The sequence below is a fragment of the Pseudochaenichthys georgianus genome, chromosome 15 (assembly GCF_902827115.2).
Source record: "Pseudochaenichthys georgianus chromosome 15, fPseGeo1.2, whole genome shotgun sequence".
Classification (NCBI taxonomy): Eukaryota; Metazoa; Chordata; class Actinopteri; order Perciformes; family Channichthyidae; genus Pseudochaenichthys; species Pseudochaenichthys georgianus.
The window spans coordinates 24,127,124-24,148,726 of record NC_047517.1 but is presented as its reverse complement, the minus strand read 5'-3'; the positions used below and the strand labels follow the sequence as shown (position 1 = coordinate 24,148,726).

The 21,603-nt window shown below is 40.8% G+C and overlaps 2 protein-coding genes across 2 annotated transcripts in view; one reads left to right on the top strand and one right to left on the bottom strand.

The window, feature by feature from the left end:
• Positions 1-77: 77 nt before the first annotated feature.
• Positions 78-14,898, bottom strand: cnnm1 (cyclin and CBS domain divalent metal cation transport mediator 1). The gene is made up of 11 exons (XM_034100113.1): positions 14,857-14,898; positions 13,070-14,579; positions 9,002-9,145; positions 7,423-7,563; positions 6,752-6,921; positions 6,430-6,529; positions 5,356-5,501; positions 4,746-4,989; positions 3,433-3,537; positions 2,598-2,699; positions 78-2,218 (listed from the first exon to the last, which is right to left on the bottom strand). Exons 2-11 carry the CDS (start codon positions 14,535-14,537, stop codon positions 2,139-2,141), a joined length of 2,700 nt encoding a protein of 899 aa, XP_033956004.1. The 5' UTR covers positions 14,538-14,579; positions 14,857-14,898; the 3' UTR covers positions 78-2,138.
• Positions 14,899-18,577: 3,679 nt separating this feature from the next.
• Positions 18,578-21,603, top strand: part of hpse2 (heparanase 2) — a 58,205-nt gene continuing 55,179 nt past the window's right edge. The window contains exons 1-2 of the mRNA XM_034101371.1: positions 18,578-18,923; positions 20,832-20,986. Coding sequence (XP_033957262.1) covers positions 18,649-18,923; positions 20,832-20,986 — 430 coding nt within the window. The 5' untranslated portion in view covers positions 18,578-18,648. The remainder of the gene's footprint in view (positions 18,924-20,831; positions 20,987-21,603) is intronic.

Genomic DNA, 21,603 nt, shown 5'->3' with positions numbered 1-21,603 from the left:
CTCTATATTCGAAAACAAAGAAGAGTACACAAGAATAATATTTCAGTCCATTTATTAATAATTTGAAATCCCTTTTGTCGAACATTATGGTATGTCTTGTTTATTTTGGTCACTTTTCTTTTTAGAAATAGAGATTTTTACATTAGAAAATGTATCTTTGCCTTTTTTTAAGTAAAGTATATAATTCTTCACAAATATAAATCATTGTTAAACAACTGCAACATCTCTGTGAGCATTCAGCTGAGACACTTTCTGATTCACACAAATCCTCTTTCACTGAGTCAGTCTGTCGGATCAAATGACTTCCTATTGGATGTTCAGTGTGCAAAGAGGGGTCGATGTGAATAGCTTAGCAGTGCAGTTCCCTTTGTACTCATAAAGCCTTGTGTGTGTGTGTGTGTGTGTGTGTGTGTGTGTGTCAGTGTGTTTGACGGGAGGTGGTGGCTTGACGTCAGTGTGCGTCATATTGCTTTCCTCTTTCATATCTCTGTCTTGTTCTTGCGTACCTGCCAATATTTCACAACGCAGAGCAGCTTAGTGCAGTCTGAGCTGCAGCTTCTACTGGCATTTTGAAAAGGATCAAATCATCATTTCATTATTTCAGTAATAGATGATTTCTAGAAAGATGGCTTGATTTTTTTTCCCTTCAACAAGCAGCGTTGTATGGTTTCCCCCATTAAAACTGCAGACTTGCTGCAGTATTTATTGCATCTAGCTTTTTTTCTCACCTTTTATAGTTAAAACTTCTATTATCTCAAAGATCTTAGTAAGTTACACACTGCACCTTTGTGGGGAAATATTACTGCAGATCTTCCTTTGCATGCATCCCTTTGCTTAAGCATGCATATGGAAAAACAGGGCTTTCTACAGGGGATAGTTCTACAGTAAAAGCAGCATTAACAAACATGCAGGTAGCAACTACTCTTTCCTCGAGAATACTCATAAGATCCATTTGGATCCCTAAACGCAAACCCCCCTACCCCTAGCTTATTTTTAATTGGTGTATGCTGTTAAAGTGAGATGAACTGTACATAGAGGATTGGCTAATGGTAGCTAATGGTAAGAGTTGATCACCACTACTTGTTCTGAATGCAAGAAACAATAGGCTGATTATTTGAAAGACGGTGGTTACAGTACATCTAGAGAAAAGGGGGCTTAGTAAGAATGATAAAGACATTGTGTCCATACACTTATGCAGTGAGAAGGGAACGTTTTAATGGGAGAACAGACAGTATATAGGGCACATGCAATAATGTGTGATGTTGAAGCCATTTACAGTATGTTGGACGACTTATATATATATATATATATATATTGCTATCTTCCAATTACTTTTGGTAATTCTAAAACTTTTTATATAAAAATCGGGTAATAAATGGTTTTATTTCAAGCTCAGGTCTTTTTCAAAATTGCGCATACCCCTTTGAACTTGCTCAGAGGTCAGTGTATACAATAATTCAAGCTGATTTATGGCTTTTTTCATAATTGTGTTCTTAAAATCTGGCATAAAAATGGTGCTCTTGCCTTGTGGCTGTTTCTTCATAGCCGATGGCTAGTGTGTCTGGTATTGTTGGCAGTATGTGGCACCCTTATGGCAACATTAGGAAAGTTCCCTGTGCAAATAACTTCATCAGTATGTGGGAACTTCCTCATAATAACAAATAAATAATAAAAACTCTTGTATTCATTGTTTGATCAAGTAAAGCTGGCTCAGATATTACATTAGGACCTTGTGTGGTGGAGACCATATGGCTTAAATGAGATGATAAAATTGTCACATTATGGGTAAAGCTACCATAGAAATATCTTCTCGGTTTACTACTTGAAAACCTTGATAAAGTCCAGTGTAAGGCTGGAAAAATCCAATAGTATATTTCTTCGATTTTTCCAAAAGTAATATTATATTAAAGTTTTTTTTACAGATCTGTTCCACTTATTATAATTGTAAGGGTGTGGAGTCAGACAGTGGTAGGACTATGTGCGAGTGGGGTCCTGAGTGTTTCTACATCTCATGAGACGGCTCAGTTGTTCAGGAGCACAGAGGGAGTCTATGAGAGGTTGGTTGTTCAGTAATGAAAACCCAATGAGTGAGTGATAAAGAGGAAGAAGCTTCATCCCTCTTCCTCAGCGTCACTGTGCTAGCTCGTCACTGGTGGTTGCTCTGAACCTTCCTCCAAACAGTTTTCTCCATCCTGAGACTTTTTCCTCCTCTTGTTACCTAGAAACAGGAGGAACCAAGGTCATTGCTTGATAAACACCTTCCTTTAACTGTAGTTTCATCCATTATATCTTGCTTTCCTTATCTTTACATTTGCAATATATTGATTGTTTTTAAACAAACTCATATTTGCCGTTAACTTAAATAACGTCAGCTGCATCAGGGAGCGCAGATACTGCCTTGATGAGTCATATCTAGACCAACAGATGCATCCGGAGAATCTGCTCTGCTAAAAAAGGTTGGAGCGAGGGACACGACACATCACCTGTTGCTAAGATACACCACTTTGTCTGAAAGAGAAGTTTGGGCACATCTGACGGTGAGTGTGTGTTTGTGTGTGTGCTCTTCCATTGATGTTGGTGACAAATGTCTTACTCACTCAATTTACGCAATAGCTTCTTCCCAATGTTCTCCTCCGAGCTGGACAGAGACAGAGAGCTGATGAAGGGAGAGGCAAAGGGCGGGGACTCTATAGGCACGTCTGAAAGAGAGGATGAGGATAAAGAGGGGATACAGCAGGAATGACAGACAGAGCAGATTGACTAGAACAATTCCCCAGACCTACAATGATATGAACAGTTTACAGCCTAGACGTTAAAATATAAAAACTGCATTGTTAGGAAAACTGGTTTAGAGTAAGCAGACTGTGATAACAAGGAGGAAACGCCACCTTCTGTAATAAACCATTGAAATCTGACATGCTAAAATTAAGTGTAGTAGTGAAGAAGAAGTACGGTAAGTAGTCATAAACTCAGCAATGCGACTCTGTAATGTGTGTTACACAGCAATACATCTAAAGTTGATATAATGTAGTATAATATTACCTTGCATAAGCAAATAATTAAATAATTAAAGCTGTAGCAGCTAATGAGAAAATAATGTGTTGCATGTGGATTCAACTTTCATTTGGAAAAGGGAGAAGGTGCTATATCTTCATTAGAATGTTTCAGAATTATTTTATGAGGCTAAATTGCACTGCCTTAAAGGGATATTTCACTATTTCTCATTAAAAATGAGTAACAAATTGTCTATGCAACTTTAACCGTTTCAGTCAATGTAATATCTCTATCGGCCTACCTATGATTAAAATAAAAAAATAAAAATTTTTTAAAAGGAACCAGCTACGCGTAATTTTTGAGTTTTAACTGAGACTGAAGAGATTCAGTTTTCTGAGCTTGTCTCCTCCAGGTCAGGATCCATGCAGCAGCACTCACCATTCTCTCCATACGTTTCCGGCCGATCCTCGTGGATGTAGGGAATCTCGTCCAAGCGGAGGAACGCGGTATCATTTGGACTCCTCTGCCCGTCAGATTTGCTGCCTGTAAAGATAATTGGACCAATCAGCCTTCAACGTACTACAGGTATCCAAATTACAGCAGTTGGTTTCTAGCTCTGCCTGTAGAGGGAGGTAGAGAACTTGCTATTTATCAGTCGTTAATGCAGATCCAACTCAAAGTGAGCTACAGCCAGTGGAGGAGATTTAATTGGTGAAATAAGATTGAACATAAAACCTGGCTGTTTATAACTGGATGCTGCTGCTTTATTGACAACCAACAGAGCCATCTGTGCAGTATTTTTTTTTAATGACACAACACCAACACACACAAACTGGGTGGCGTGTTGCTCAGTGTGAGACAGATGGTATACAGGAAATCCTTTAAGCTTTGAAACCAGTACAGATTGGTTGATGCCACGTTTGCACCCAGTTGTGCATGAGTCATTATCAACATATAGAATTCATTATTTACTGATGTTAAATGATAAAAAGTAATAATTAAACCTACTATTTTGACAATATGCTGTGTGTAGCATTCAAGCTAATTTTCATAAATTAAATCTGATATATTTTTTTTTTTTTTAAATGTCTGTGGGGCTCTTTTACAGAATGTATCATCATTCGACACGCCAGTCAACACATTATTAATTTTCAGGTTGTCCCTGACCCCTCAGAGTATCCCACATTTAAGTGAATCATGTATTGCTCCTGTCAGGCAGGTGTTTGGCTCCTTGCCCACACATCACTCCAATCAGTGTGATAGATCCCCTGAACCTCATGTTTTCTCCTCTTCAAAAGAAAACACTTACCACTTACCGCTCCAATGAATCCTGACCTTCATCTTGAGCTTTATTGAGCTCAATCTTCATTTACATTTCAGAGCTCTGGTGTTTCTTTTATCCAGAGTGATGGCAATGTCGGGTACTAAAAGATTGCATCCCACACATTGAAATGTGAAGGATATAAGAAGTGGAAGCTAAAATGGAAATTAGCATTTGAGGTATTTTGCTAATAGTCATTTTATGTGGATTAAGGCAGTCACTGTGATATTTTCTGTCAATCTTCATGCCAGACCAAATTGTCACAAAGTGTTTTCTTTAGAATTTTCATTCTTGCATAAAACAACCTCTAAAATAGCATTGAAACATAAAAAGGATAATTAATAGAGAAAGTAAATGAATTTTGGGTGAAATTGACCCAACACTCTAATGAAACATTTTCAAGATGCAAATCGTATAAGAGTGTACTTACGAACAATTCGGTTCCTCGCATTGAGCTGGGAGGTGTTGCGAAGGCCACCGTGGGGATGGAGGTGTGCAAGGCGGGCCAGCCCCAGCCGAGTGTGTGTGTGTGTGAGGGGGAGGGCAATGCTGTGTGAGCGGACCTCTGGGACTGCAGGCCTCCCTTTAGCATCAGGATCCAGGGGGTCTGGAGTCTGAGGGGAGCTGTCCATCCTGGTGGCTGTGAGGGCGTTCTGGTAGTGGTTCCTGGTGATCTGTGGGGAACAAAAATCTAGTATTAGCTTCAGTGGCGGGAGGAAACATGGACTGTAATGCAGAAAGGGGAGGAGAGGTGAAACGAGAGGGCATAACCACCATTTATTCATGGTTGAAAAGGAGCTCAATTATCCCTAGTGATTAAAAGAGAGAGGGTGTGTGGAGGGGCGAGCGAGAGACAGGATGTCTGTGTTCAGTCAGAATCAGGGATTAGGACATTTCAAAGGCACACACTGCATCAGAGGAAGAGTTTCTGGGTTAAAAGTGCAGTTCCTTGCTTTTGCTCCAAATGTTTTACTTTAACTGTGCAGGAAATTATACATTTGTTTCTGTTTTGTGTGCGTGTAGCTGTTCATGTTTGTAACCTTGATGATCTGCAGGTCTGTTAGCTGCCGGACTGAGTAGTCTGGCAAGTAGACCCCCCCTCCTGTAGTGAGCTGACCCGCACTGCCTCCACTCAGCAGTGATTCTGAGTGGTTCAGACCACTGCCCCTGGAACTATATATCCGACCTGAAAAGGACAAGAGGACTGCTTTTAGTTATGCGTTTCAAACATATGTCATCGCTATTAGAGTAGGTTTTAAAAAAAAAACAGTGAGGTCAAAGGGTACAAAAACAGTTAACACGCCAAAAATCCTATAAATCCTGCTTCATTCATTATCTATAGTGTTTTTTTCTTTATATACTTTAAGGTGCCTTTTTTTGAGTGGGCTTAATGTTTACTTTTAAATAAAGCTATAAGAAAGCAGGGGAAATGTTGGCAGCAACTAAAGACCTCCAAAGAAAATATATTTTAAAAGATGATGTGTGGTGTGAGACATAAGAATACTTTGTGTGCAGTTGTGACAGGTCCTTTTTTATTTGCTTATATTATTCTCTTTGAGCATAACATGCTGTCAGAGAGCGAGAGAGAGAGCAAGTTTTAAAAAAAAAAAGATTAAAGACCAGCTCTTTTGAGCTGCCATACTTCTTCAGCTGCTTAAGAGAACATTTCAGCTTTGTAATGCCCTTGAAGGGAATTTTCTAAAATGTAATGGGGTCTTCCAAATTGCTTTAAGCTCACCCTGAACATCACACATGGAAAACATGCAAAACAACCGCAGCAAGAAACAGAGGGAGAGCGATTGGGAAACAGGCTTTCTGCGGGTTCTGCAGTCTTAGCAGGATTTCATATAATCCTGTGCAGGTCATGTCCTTCCACTGGGAAATTCTCTGAAATCACTTATTTTAATTACTTACTTCCCACGGCTGCTGCTGCTGCTGCTGCTGCTGCTGCTGCTGCTCTTACAGGCTGACGCTATACAGATAAGAAGCTGGGTGGGATTTAAGACTGCAAAAACATGTCCAGCCCTGTATTAGTTCTATGATTATTATTCCTGAACTGTCATTACCACCAGTCTCATGGTAATATTGCTCTGTATTGCTTGATTTGTACTCACCAATAGGCAGGGGCATGATGACTGCTGCCATGCCATAATGTGAAAAAGCTCCATTTTCAAAGTGAAGAGCCTCCTTTCCGATTTCTACCTTCACCCGTCCCTGTAAGATCCACACAACAATTGACATACATTAGCATGATGCGCATGGTAGGACATTGATTACTCATGTAATGGAGCCTCCCACACAGGAAATGAACACTGTAATTATAACATCCAGATACGGAGTGATTATTGCTGTGTTTCATAATTCTTCTGCAACATCTGTTAGTAGGAGGTTGTTGGCATTAGTATTATTATCTGGCATAGAGATGGTGATATTTACCTGCAGAACGAGGACAAAGTAGTCCACAGGTTTGTTTCTCGTGAACAGGTAGTGTTGAGGAGCGTGTTTGTTCTTGGGGTTGAACTTGAGTTCCTGCACAACGCTGGGATGTTTGATGAGACGCAGCAAGATCTTGTCTGACAGGTGACATGGCCTAAAAGGCTCCACCTCTAACACACACACACACACACACACACACACACACACACACACACACACACACACACACACACACACACACACACACACACACACACACACACACACACACACACACACACACACACACACACACACACACACACACACACACACACACACACACACACACACACACACACACACACACACACACACACACACACACACACACACACACACACACACACACACACACACACACACACACACACACACCACACACACACACACACACACACACACACACACACACACACACACACACACACACACACACACACACACACACACACACACACACACACACACACACACACACACACACACACACACACACACACACACACACACACACACACACACACACACACACACCTTGTCCTCAGTTTATCCTGCAATCCACTGTGGGCACCCACAAATACTCGGCATACACTGCATGCACACATCCTGAAACACATGTACGCTGTTACCTGTTGCCAGGAAGCGGTGTGTTGCGAGCAGCAGCTGGGGTGAGATCTTCACCTTCAGCTCATTTTCTGCCAGTTTGAAAATGGAGAAATCCTGTGGTTTCCTCTCCTGGTGGGACACTCGCCTTTTGGTCCGATTATCAGCTATAATTAGAATCAGAATCAAGTGTATTGCCTGGTAGGTTTACACATACAAGGAATATCCTTTGGCATCTGGTGGTGTGAACATAAACAATCAAATAATACAAGTTGCAAAGTAGGTAAAAAAAAAAGAAATATATAAAAGAAATAAAATAAAAAATAAGTATTTTTACCAAACAATTTAGCATAGAAAAGGATGCTAAAGACAAGTATGTACACCAAATGTAAATGTATATACAAATAACCTTAAAAGCTAAAAAACGAAAACACTTAGGACAATGAGTATATCATTATGGCAAACAGTGTATTATATTTTAAAGTGGGGGGCTGTGCAGACGTGCAAAAAGCAGACAGATTGCAAATCCTTAAATGCACGGTGTGCAGTTCAGATTTCACATTGTTTTATATACTATACTATCAATATATGAAATGAAATGTGTCACTCATTCACTCGTTAAGTTTGCCTAACACTGTAGTTATGCTTTACAGTATACCGTTTTCTTGCTGGCACTACAAGGAATTAGAAGCTACTTTAAGTTGCCCCTGACCTCATTAGTTGATGCCACTAAGAAATGCTACAAATATATTAGTTGCATTATCTATCCCCAGCTGCAGAGTGCTTGATATTATCCAGCACTCATTGATGAATTGACTTATTCTCAGGAGACGCCAGAAGCATTAAATGCATTATATTGCATTAAATACATCGTAGCTGTAGCAGGAACAGCTGGTGCAATGAAGCCTGAGGTGCAAAGTCTGGAGAGTTGAGCTCCCCTGTTCTAAATATACACACACATCATTATGCACAAGGGGAAACACAGAAGAAAGGAGTTTATGAAGTGCATCCCTGACTGTTTTACACACTCTGCATGTAATTAAAATTGCAGCGCACATACAAATGTCATGGTCAGAAGTTATTCTCCCAAATGTTGGTTAGTAAACTTCAGTGAGTAAAATGAAAGCACCGATCTGATTAGAAATATAATGAGGGGAGTTTGGCATTTGGCTTCCTTTCTGTGGAGAGCCTTGCGAGCCAATTAAAGATGAGCAGATTAAAGAGATTATCTGTGGGACTGGGCCATTTACTCTCATTATTTAATTATGCAGCAGCGCGGAGCTGTGAGCAGCAGGGGAGACAACTTGGGATCAATAGTTTAATAAGAAGCAGGATATAGGGTGGAAAGGAAATGTCAATGTGCTTTAAAAGCTTAAATCCACCTTTTAATAACCCATCAAATGGTATTAGATAGTGCATTAGTTGTGGAAGCATTTTCATATGATATTGCAGACCACACAGCTGAATAAACTCTGTCAGTGGTTGTGACAAACTGAGGGGAAATCTATTCAGTGTGGGAGCTGGAAATATAATTAAATGGATTCACAGCTAATGTAACAGTGACCCAGAGATTCACAATCCGCGTGTTTTATGCTTCATACGTACTAAACAGGTCTGTCTCATCCACAATCTCAGACTTGATGATCTCCTCTATGACGTCCTCCAGGGTGACGATGCCCATCACTTCATAGAAGGGGTCTCCTTCACCTTCGCTGTTCACCCTCTGCACCACGGACAGGTGGGACTTCCCTGCATTGGTCAAAAGAGAAACTGTCACGATCTGTCTGTGTTGTGATTTGTCTTGTCTAGATCTGTCTTTGGTTTTCTGTCTGCGTTGTGTTTTGTCTTGTTTAAATCTGTCTGTGGTTCCCTGTCGTTAGTTTCCCTGGTGTGTCTGATTTACCCGATTGTGTTCACCTGTGGCCCCTGTGTTTTCTCCTCCCTCCTCACCTGTGTCTTGTTTGGATGATTAGTCTTGTGTGTATTTAAGTTCTGGTTTTTCTGTCTGTCTTTGTCGGTTCGTATTGTGTAATGACTTGGTCTGCGGTGAGTGTTCTGTTCAGTCTCTGTTAATAGTCTAGCCTTGAAATAAAGGAGTTATTTTTGTCACTGTAATCTGCATTGGGGTCCTGCTTCCTACACACACGTAACAGAAAGGGGATGAGTTCAAATGTTTTCACAATGTGAGTTCAAACTAGCGGCTACTGGATAAAAAACAACTCAAGCCTCCAACCGGATGTGGGCAGTCAAGAGGAAAATGAATACTAGAGCTGAGAGGCCATACTAAATCTATTTTTTTAGTATTAAATTATTCCAATGTCAGGAATTCACGTGTGAGTGTGAGACTAGAAGAAAGTGGGCTTTGGGGGATTATTCTGGAGACAGTTTGACAGTTTGGAAGACTTGGGCCCCTTACGTAAACACAGATTATGCAATCAGTCTGGGGATGCCTGCGTCTGCTGACTAAACTGCCCATACCTCTGCCACCCCCTGTAAACACACACCAACATACACACACGTTACACATCCATGAGCGGACCCAGCGCTCCCTCTCAGGCAGAGTTAGGCTGAACGTGACAAGCCTGCCAGATATAATGACACAGCTCGCCAACAGCATCTCCAGTCAACGAGTCAATAAAACCGATGTGACAAGAAGTTAAAGGTGCCATCACACTCCAACATCACCAGGGGAGAAGAACAAATTAACCATCACACTATTAGTTGTTATATAAGATAATATAAAACTATAATGCTCAATGTATTTAACGTTTTCATCATGACCGTCACTGTCACTATTCTTCTTACGTCAAATAAGTTATCTAACCGAGTGTATGACGTCACTACACAGATTTCAACAATCTCCAACCTTACTTTGAACTAAATCAGTGGCTCATAGTAGACGGGACGATTTAGGTGGGATCACTGCCAGGGGATAAAATAGATCAAACGCTTTAATCCACTGCAACAAGAGCAAAAAAAAACTGATTGACCGACATGCAGCCATCTCCAAACATGAAACTCTGGCTGAGATGACGCGGATGTACTCAGGGCTAAGGTCAACTTGTCTGAAAAGCTCAGGTGAGTCAGTGAAGTGGATTTGCCATCAGCTGCTGATGTGCCTGGGCACTGCATTACATCATTCACATGTTACATAATACTCCAACAGAAGGACACATACACATTCACCAGACTCACACACGCAGACACAATGCCCGTGGCTAGCATGGATGTCCCTTTTGCGAATGTTTCTGCTCCGGCAGTTTCCCAGGCTCCTCCAGTCTCTGTGTTGTTTGAGATCATAATGCTTAATATGTTAGCATACAATTGCACACTTGCTGTCTAGCATTCTGCAAACATTACACAAACAATACTATGTATGTATGGAAATTATATTATTTATATTTATTCAGCTTTTTTTATCATGTTTCGAACACATGCACACACAACAGTTTACGCATTAATTTAGCTGATAGCAACTACAATGGCTGCCTATGATTTGTTGTGTGTTGACCTACATTTATTTTGTGTATTGTTTAGCAAGGTAAATGGTTTATATAGTCGATTTATATGCAGTGGTAAAAAGTTCTCAATACATTTGCTAAAATGTTGCTCTTAAATCAAATGTTAGGTACTACTACGCTTCTACTCCACTTCAGTTTGAATGAATACCATTTGGTTGAATACATTCTGTCCGGATAAAGATTTTACCTTCAAAACATCTGATCAGCTTATCAAATGTGAAACATAGTGTTATTGATTAAGCTGTCAAACAGTGTACTAAGTAGTTACAATGAGCACCTTAACTACATCAATGCATTCGTATGTAATATCAAATTGCATTACACCGACAGTGGCCAATCTGCACTACTTTGATACTTAAATTACATTTTCTGGCTTATACTGACAATTCACAAAGTAGTACTTTGCTTTAAACATTGTTTTATGGCTTTATGGTTTTATTGTTTCAGTTATGTATTCTTCTTTCTCTGTCTCTCTATGCACCACTTATACCAGCGCAAATTCCTGTAAACCTACTTGGTAATAAAACTGATTCTGATTATTGCCTTGCTGTCACTACTTTGCATTACCTGAAACATATTAAAATATTAATAGCAGATTTTGGGTTGCTCATAAAAGCATTGCTTGCCATATAAAGGTTAATATTTTACACTGTAGAGCACATTCGCAGTCATCCCTTACATTTCTTTCATTACTGCTGACATTTCCATCCTTTCCTCTAACACGAACCTCACCCCAGCCCCCCACCCTCCTCAGTGGGATGCCCCCACTGTTCCCAGCCAGGCTTCCTGACAGCAGGAGCCTTTAATCCATGAGAAAAGTAGGAAGGAGTCAAGAGGGGTCAAAGAAAAGGTTGGAGATGAATTTTTCATGGTTGCTCGGGAGGTTTGGAAGGCGACGACCCATAGAGAGAAGGAAGCTTCAAAGTCACCGCGGGCTGACAGTTCGGAGCGCACAAACATTTTAAAGGTGAAGCCTGCTTTCACCTTTGAGCCTAACCTTATCTATAAATAACAGACAATATGGCAACACACAGGGTCAGGCAGGGGCCCATGGATCACTTGTGTCAGACTGAAGCTATCCTTCCTAATCCTGAGAAAAATAAAGCTGTAGACCTCCTGGCCTGTAAGTGGCAATCTAATTTATGATCCTGCCAAAGTCACCACAGTGTCACCTTTCACTTTCTCATGTAACAACTGCTGCCTCTGCGCTCCAACCCATATCTATTGAGCTCTCTTTGTCAATGAAGCAGATTTACATCTTAATCCCCCCCCCCAACATAAGCCAATGTCAGTGAAGTCCTTACATAACAGTCGTCCCTGTAGCCTGTCATATGTCTCTATTTTACCTTGTGACAGCATCAGTGGGACAGTTTAAGCTATCTGCTGCAGGGCATCGGTACAGAATCATATTCAACGTTATCATCGAGACTGGATGAGGAAAGGTGGCACACTTGGTAAACGGATGCTATCAGCATGTGTATGAGGGACTGCAATACTGTAAAAGCACTCGCTAAAGAGTCTTATCAGACAAAAGATGTGTGAGTCAGAGGGATAGCCATGATATGCATTGCCTCTACTGACATTTGAGCAAGCTGGCCCAGTTGCTTGATTCCTTTTTGAAATTAAAGTGTATATTTGATAACTGATACACATGGCATAGTATATAAAGAGGAAGCCAGCATGAGGGTGGGGGCAGATACAGTTCAAAGTGATGTTGACATGGGGGAAACCACTTTCACTACATACATTCTTAAGATAAACCCATTCTGGTCTTTGGCAGCCTCTAACTCCTGGCTGACCCAAACTCACTGTGTGACACTGTATCAAATTTCACATATGGTTCTCACTGTTCTGGGGATCAAAAGGATTCTCTGGCATGCCCACTGTGAGCCAATGATGTGATGTATACATTGATTTCTGCACTGCAAACATAGTATTTAAGTGCACACTCACTTCAAAAGACATATAACTCCTAGGTGGCAGGAAGCAACCTTGAGACTGTTCCAAAACCAACATATGGCGCCTCACACACTCATAACTGACTGCTTGGCCAAAAGTTATAAGTTCTTGACTTGTAAAAACAAAGGACACGCCTCCCTCCTGCAGAGCACTTCTGAGGCCTGACCTCTGAAATGATTTAAAGTGGAGTTACCTCTCTTAAATTCCTCCAGCATCACATCCAACTTGGTGTCATTGAACACGCTGTGCATGGGATGCTTGTAAAACTGAGTGATCGTTTTTAGGGGAGTGCAATCGTCAGGATCCACGAAGGCCAAGTCTTTCACAAACAGGATGTCCACTATGTTGGACTTCTCGTTCTCGTAGACCGGGATCCGGGTGAAGCCGCTCTGCATCACGTCCGACATGGTGCAGAAGTCCAGGACGGCGTCCGAGGACAGCATGTAGCAGTCAGAGAGTGGGGTCAGCACGTCCTCTACGGTTTTGTTCCTCAGCTCCAGGGCCCCCTGGATGATGTTCAGCTCCTCTTTAACCAGGTCGTGGTACGGATCTGTGACGCGCAGCATGGCCACCAACTTCTCCCTGGTGTAAAAGTTGCTGATCTCTTGGTGCAGCATGATGTCCAGGATCTTGGAGACTGGATATGCGATGGGGAAAAACACCAGCATCAGCAGGCGGGTCGCGCAGAGGGTCTTTGAGGCGATGGCGAGACTGTGCCTTGACGCCAGGGAGTGAGGTAAAATCTCTCCAAAGAAGAATATTCCCAAAGTGCATGAGGCTGTTGAGAGAGCAGTCAATCCTAAAATCTGGCACATCCACACCACAAAGCATGTATTTGTAAGCACGTTTCCCAACACCACGGTGCAAAGGATGTAGTTTCCATGTTTACGCACTGACTCTATCTTCCGTGCATATTTCTGCTCCTTCTCTGTGCCACTATTCTGCAGGACTCTCAGCTCCACGGGGTCCAGAGCCAGCATGCTGATGTTCAACCCGCTGCAGAGGGCAGACAGTCCTATCAAGAGCACCGAAACACCCGCCTGGAGCCAAACATCTGCCTCCGGAGGTCTCTCCACCACCGCCAACCAGAAGTCTTTGGTGGTGAAATGTTCCCATTTCGCTCCATCAAATGCGCACATGGAGTAGTATTTGATGAGCTCGCCTCTGCGCAGGTCTTTAGCGAGCAGCTCTACCAAAACTGAGTTGTGACTTGATGTGGATCTGAAAGAGCCCAGCAATTCGATGTCTGAGCTCCGGGCATCCTCGTCCTCGCACGGATTCCCTGTGGACCTGTCCTTCTCCGTGTCCCCACTGTCCCCCCCTGCTTCCTCTATAAACGCGATCCACGGAGCTGCAGGAGCAGCGTCAGGTCTGTCGCTGATGTTCAGGCGGTTGGGATGCTCCGTAGCAGGGGCTGCTGAGTAGTACACCCTCAGTATGAAGCGGGTCCCCTCGATCGCCCTCAGTATCCCATCCTGGACGGACAGCTCCCCGCTCTGGGTGTCCTCCGGCCGGACACCGAGCAGCGCTGCTGTGGGGGCCGGCAGAGAAGAGAGGGTGACGGTGAGGAAGAGGAGAGAGAGCCGGCGCGGATGCAGGATGCAGCCGAGAGCATCCACAGCATCCGCAGCCATCATGCTCAATGAACTACAGAAGGACATGGGAGAACTGGGTCACGTGGTCTGCGGATGGGATACGAGCAGCTGGGTGGCCATATCCATGCAGAGGAGCATGGGCACGTTACAGGGAGAGAGAGAGGAGTCCTTAAATACACATGACAAACCGTGACGTAGGCCTGTCTTATTTGCTTTCTGCTACTTTCTAAAAATAGACAGCAGGAAATGCCCAGCCATGTATAATTAATATAATACACACAAGACCCACGGTTGTAGAATCCGCTTCATAGACAAAAATACAACACATTTCCACAAATAGTAAGGCAACAATCAAACCATGATAAGGACATTATTAAAGCCTCACCCAAATCTGTTTTTAGAAGACATGAGATATCGCAGTGTGGACCAGAATGCTTTTTCGTTTTTGTTTCTTTACTGTTTTAGTGTGTCCTCTAGATGGCAGTATTATCCCCTATTTCATTTCAGTCTATTCTGAAAGGTAACTGAAGCTTTCAGACTAATGTTAATACACGGGGTATTGTGCCTGGATTTATTTCATAAAATATCGGTTTTGGCTTCGGAATCCCCATCCCTTAACTTGATACAATAATCCCTCAACAGATTTTAAAGAGATACGTTTTGAACCTGCACTTTTAAAATAACATACAACTTTTATATCCCAATGAATGTATTATTCATAAAGATATTAAGGATTGCCATGGGTGAAGCGGGGTTGTTAATATTAAGAAAAGAAAATAAGTGGAAACGATTTAGGAGATTTGGTTATTTATCACACATTGATGAGCTGCTATTGTGAAGCCATTTACAGATCACAGCCTGCAGGATTTACGAGTTAGGAAACTGAAGGTGAGAACAGAGCGCTGCCAAGTCTTTAAACACGTACACGCTCTGCTCTCCATCAGCCACACATCCACCATAACATCAGGAGAAAACAGGCTTTGCCCACTAGAACAAAAACATTACGGCTACTTTAAACCCGTCTTTCCTGCACTTCTCATCTAAATGCAAAAACAATTACCTAGGCCTATACGTAACACTATATTCCAATGTAAACATTTCAGGTAACTTTCAGCCAGAATCCTGTACGTTAGTTAATTATTTGTAAATCAAAACTATTTGAAAAACTTGGCCACAGAATGTATTCTTTATAAATTAATAAAAGGTTCATTTTCTCTTGTGAGATGTTTAAAATGTTGACAATGGCAGATATTATATGTTGAGCATTGTAATAACAAAAAGAGGCATGCCAAATACAATTTAAAAAATACAATAGCAAAGTTCTCTGTGAAAATAACAAATTAGCCCAGAAATACGCTTGAGTCCTCTTAACCCAAAATCAAAGTCTAATCCAATTAAAAAAAAATACTAAATGTAATCAAAAGAAACAATGACCTTTTTTTTCTGAGCACAAGGTTTTGAAGTTTATATAAAATAGAACCAAATGGGGCAAAAGCTCCCCTTCAGATCGACTAATACTATATGTTTTGCCTATAACTCCAAATCCACTTTCTAATACAAACTTATAATTTAGCTTTCCAAATAACTTGTTTGGGCCATTGGGGTTAGACGTGTTTTCCAACTGAACATGTCTCATAGTAATTAGACGGTTTTCGTTTAATACAATAATTGTATTCAAAACAGTAAGCCATGTTCAGAACTACTTATCTCTTATCTTAACTTTTATATTTTCTGTTTTACAAGTCCTTAAAATATGCTAGTCAGCTAAGTTTTTGGAAGGATCCTGTACTGCTTTTATTTATTTTCAATCTGATCCTCAGATCTGTCCACATAATAATTAAAAATAATTAGTGTGTGTGTGTGTGTGTGTGTGTGTGTGTGTGTGTGTGTGTGTGTGTGTGTGTGTGTGTGTGTGTGTGTGTGTGTGTGTGTTTGTGTGTGTGTGTGTGTGTGTGTGTGTGTGTGTGTGTGTGTGTGTGTGTGTGTGTGTGTGTGTGTGTGTGTGTGTGTGTGTGTGTGTGTGTGTGTGTGTGTGTGTGTGTGTGTGTGTGTGTGTGTGTGTGTGTGTGTGTGTGTGTGTGTGTGTGTGTGTGTGTGTTATCCTGAGGGGAAACATGCCTCCTTCATTACCAGCGAGACACATTTTATTTCCTTAATTTGACTCTCAGGCTGTCATCCGTTATTTATGAGATCGCCCTTTGTGTGTGTGTTTGTACGTGTGTCTGTACGTGTGTGTGTGTGTGTGTGTGTGTGTGTGTGTGGTGTGTGTGTGTGTGTGTGTGTGTGTGTGTGTGTGTGTGTGTGTGTGTGTGTGTGTGTGTGTGTGTGTGTGTGTGTGTGTGTGTGTGTGGTGTGTGTGTGTGTGTGTGTGTGTGTGTGTGTGTGTGTGTGTGTGTGTGTGTGTGTGTGTGTGTGTGTGTTGTTTGAGGGTGATGTTTTGTTAAGGTGAAGTTTCTTAATCTTTAATTGTCTTAGAAAAACATCCCAAAAACTATCAGTCACTTGCCAAATGGTTTCATATTTAAGATCGTATTCAGGAACGCGTATATATAGCCTAGATTTAGTAAAGCACCATTCGATTAAAATGATAATTGAAAAAAAAACGGATTATATTGAAACCACATGTTTACTATGAATAATAGCTGAAAAGACAACATGAGGCAGCAGTTCATGATCTGCCATGCATATCTGTGAATAGGACGGATTAAGCAGAAACTGTCCGACTTAATGCCCGTTTCATCTAGTGTTTATTAAGTGTATCTGGCACTCAAAAGTCAGCCACTGAACATTGGCCTTTAGTTGAAGTATTTAAAGACACGTTTTGCGGAGGCGTCATTACAAAGCAAAGCCTATGGGTTCTTTTAAAGCGTTTAATGGGAACCTTCGTGCGTAAAAGCGAAACATTAACACCTTGGATAATTTTGCGGTTTATTGTGTTCGTGAGTAGGTCCTGTAGGCCGGGATGGAAAGATTAAATCGGCCTTTGCTCGGTACATTCTCTTCTCATGTAGTTCGCTGTTCATCTGTTACACAGCAGTGACCTTACACGACCACTTCTCGCTATGCTGACCGCCTGGAGAAATCACAATTGACTTAACTTTATTTGGGTTTTCTCCATGGTAAGCCCCAACAACATCTGGATCAGTCATTAAAACAGTTTATAGGTGAGTTCCATGTGTAGAAACTTAAATCCTAAATTAGTTTTGAATGTTTTTGAAGAGGGTCCAATCTGTTCATGTTGCCATCCCCAAATGTTATTGGTCTTAAAAATGTGCAATCAATCGGTTGTTTGTCAAAACAATGTAAGCACATACCCAGGAACACGAGATATCCTTTGAAAAGATTGCGTATTCTCTCTTTTTTATAGCATGCCTTTTGTTCTCTTGAAGTGTCTTGGCCGGAGACAGTTGTGGGCCTACAGCAATATTCTGTTGGATTATTTAACTTTTAACGTGTCTGCACATTGTAAAATGTGACGTCGTTTTTAAAATTGGGCCACAGCAACCTTGAGTCATTATTCACTTCCTTATATGATGTACATTCGAGTTTATACCAACAAAATGAATATGAACTGGTTATGAGTTTATTATGTGAGTTTCACCATGAGCTACTTCACGGATTGGCCTTTGCACAGCCTGTAATTGTATATGTAATATGTCATCATAATGACCTAAAAACATAATTGTTGCAGTTACTTGTGGACTGAGAACACACACACACACTATATTTAACTCTGTTTGATTCAACTTTTTTCCAAACCAATATTTCGATCGTTTTAATATTTACACATTTAAACAGATTTAAGAGCGAGATTTATGCATTTTAGCAGGAAACACTTAAGACTGCATTGCGTCATCACATTTTGAGAGAAGCACTTTTTTACTAGTTTGTACTCATACCTCTGAGAACCTTGGAGGGGCGGTGCTGCCTCCTCTCCTCCTCCCAGCCTCTGGCTCTTCCAACCGGGAAGGCTGGCTCGGGGCGTGCGCTCTGGTGAGCAGCTCCCAAAAAGACTCAGAGGGGGTGAGACAACTAGACAGGAAGACCCATCCAGATCGATGGGAGCTAGGTAAAGAACAACCATCGAACTTAGCGACACAATTTGTTCTTTTTTTTGTCTTCACACCTTCTGAGCCTCATTACGCGCACTGATCCTCCTGCTCTCCAAATCAAGAAGATGCCCAAATCCTCACCGTGCGCATTCCCATGGTCCTCCCTGTGGCTGGCATCTTTGGCTACTTTGGTTGTGCAGTCGGTGCTCTCTTCCTCCTACTCTTCCTCCTCTACATATCAGAGATCTGCAGCCGATGGGAAGCGACCCGGCTTCATGGAGAGGACGCTGGTTCTCTTGGATGTCAACACCCGCAGTCCGATCAGAGTCCTCAACGACAACTTCCTTTCTTTGCAGCTGGACCCCTCGATCATCAAGGACGGGTGGCTGGACTTTCTAAGGTATAGAGTTTTCCTACCAACAGCATCGATCTGAATCTGTGTCCACATTAAATGTTTGGTCGTTCTTTTATTCATTAGGCAGCCACGTTGTCTGAATTGTCATATAGTGAACCAGCACGTTTCTCACTACCTCAGGGTACTGAGTGGTCTAGCATAACTGAAGGATTACAACGACTGAAAAGGTCAAAGCCTATACCATAAATACATAATGAAATGTTGAGTCAACGATTGGTTCAAAGACTATCGATTCCGACGTTATTGCTTTTATATGAACGATATGTTGATAACGTCAGACACAAATGTGTGTCCCTAACCCATAGTCCATGCACAATGTCAAGTCATTAAAATTGTTTTTTGAAGTTGTATTATTTTCTGTTAGAACAACAACCTCTCCGTTTGGTAATATGCCATCCATGTTGTTCATGTTTCACCTTAAAGCATTACTCAGAACCCGCAGAGACGCAAATTATACGTTTTGGCCATGTATCAGATCATGACATTTTAAAATTCAGAACTTGGCAAAAATATCTCACTAGAAAATGACTTTTAAATGACAAGACTACTGACTCATCATGTGCTGGATTTGATTTCAGTAAAAATATTCTTGAGTATCATTGTTTCTTTCAGCTTACATTATATTATTGTTAAAGATAAATAAGATTAGCTCAAGATTTGATATACAAATTATTTTCTTTACATTATTTAATAATGTGCATTTTATGACTGAAAGACAGGTAAGCATGTTGTACCATGTGTGCCTGTTATTTGTCCTATGTGTGTTTCTCCCCCATAATATAATAATATAGAATATATATTTTAAAGGAATCTGTAAATTTTTCTTTTCAATTTCAGTAGGCCTATATCAAAACTGTATATTCATCCGTTCTCTTTGTTACTCTTTGCTATATAGGTTATAACTTGGTTCAATAGTTGTTTTTTTGCTCATTCCTTTTATAACAATATTGAATCAGTGAATCTTCATTAACCAGACATTGTATAACCAGAAAAGTAAATTATTGATAAGATTTGAATAACCCAACAATACTGCAGTCTGTATGATTCTCGGCCGTCACTTTATGCATCTTCCGTCATTTTATGGTGTGAAGTTAGAGGCGCCTGCCATAGGCTGTAATTAAAAACACTAAAGATTAACAACAAGGTAAAGAAACGTAATCTACTGTCATTCGTTTTTTTAAATATTGAAATATTACAATCATATTACAATAAATCCATTTACAACTGAATTGAATTTGTTTTCTGCTGCATGGTGTTTACATATTTAAGCTCAACGTTTTATTTTGAATTCCACACTTGTTATTGTAGACACTTGTTAATTACAAATAATTAGCCTACATGTTTCATTGAAAAAAGCACAACAATTATTAAGTGCAAAAAATAAGTTATAAGCAAATTACGATTTTAGAAGTTCAGCTGGAAGTAAAAAGTATAGCATCTACAGATTATAGCTATACTTTTGTTGGTCTTTATAAATAAGAAGTCATTCAAATGTATTGTGGAGAGTAAAACCTACACATAATTACATATGTGTGTTGTTTTAATCCTTTTTAGATACACTGTTCCTGTTGCGTCTGCTTTTCCTCATAGTGTCGGGTGGAAGTTGTTTCTTGGCCCGCTGATGTCAAAGGGAAAAACAGGACAGACGTTTTGACATGGGCCTAGGGTGTTTTTAACCGCCACAGCTAAGTTAAATGCCCTAATTTGCATATGTCTGTGTAAGGCTATATTTATATATTCGGCTATATTTATAATTTTCAAATATGGAAATATGGAAATATATCTCAAATATATTTGACCGCATTGAAACCACAAACAAAGACTACGTTTTAATGACGCACAGTTGTGACTACGTGACATTTCTTTAACATGTTCTTTGTCCTCTGTCCGCAGCTCAAAGCGGCTCGTGACCCTAGCGCGCGGCCTGTCGCCTGCCTTTCTGCGTTTCGGGGGGAAGCGGACCGACTTCCTGCAGTTCAACAACCAGAAGAACCTCGCCAAGTTCAGAGGGCCGGGGCCAGACTACTATCTGAAGAACTACGAAGACGGTGATTGCACACGACATTTCATTTCCTCTACGTGTCTCCATGTATATTTTTGTTTTTGTTTGGACGTCCCTCGACTGTTCTGATGTTCCTCTCTGTATGAATAGTCAGACGCACCGAGTCCATTTTACTGCAGACATATTCATTTTCCCGCTAAATGTTACATTGTTTCAGTAGCCTATTTTAGACAGGTTCATTTCCTTCAAAAACATTATGCTGCATTAAATTCGTGGCACCCGGCTTAAACACCGGACCTATTAATTATCTAATATTAATCTTCTTTAAATGGGGAAGACACAATATAAGACAAAACTCGAAAATTCCACACAATTGGGTTCAATTTTACTGCACCTCAAAATGCAGCTTGCAAAACCATAACCAAAAATCAACTATAATAAAGTTGATTTAACACCTCTTTTAAACATATATTTTGACTTTACTAAAATGGGAATTGTGAAAGGCTTGTGTAATAGACTGTATTCATTTTAGCTATGGCTTATTAAATGTTAACTGAGTAAGGGGCACTTTTACAACAGTTTTACAAGTGTCTATATTCATATATCCAAATGTGTCTTAAAAAAAACTTTAAAAAAACAACACAACTTTTTAGGGTTCAACAG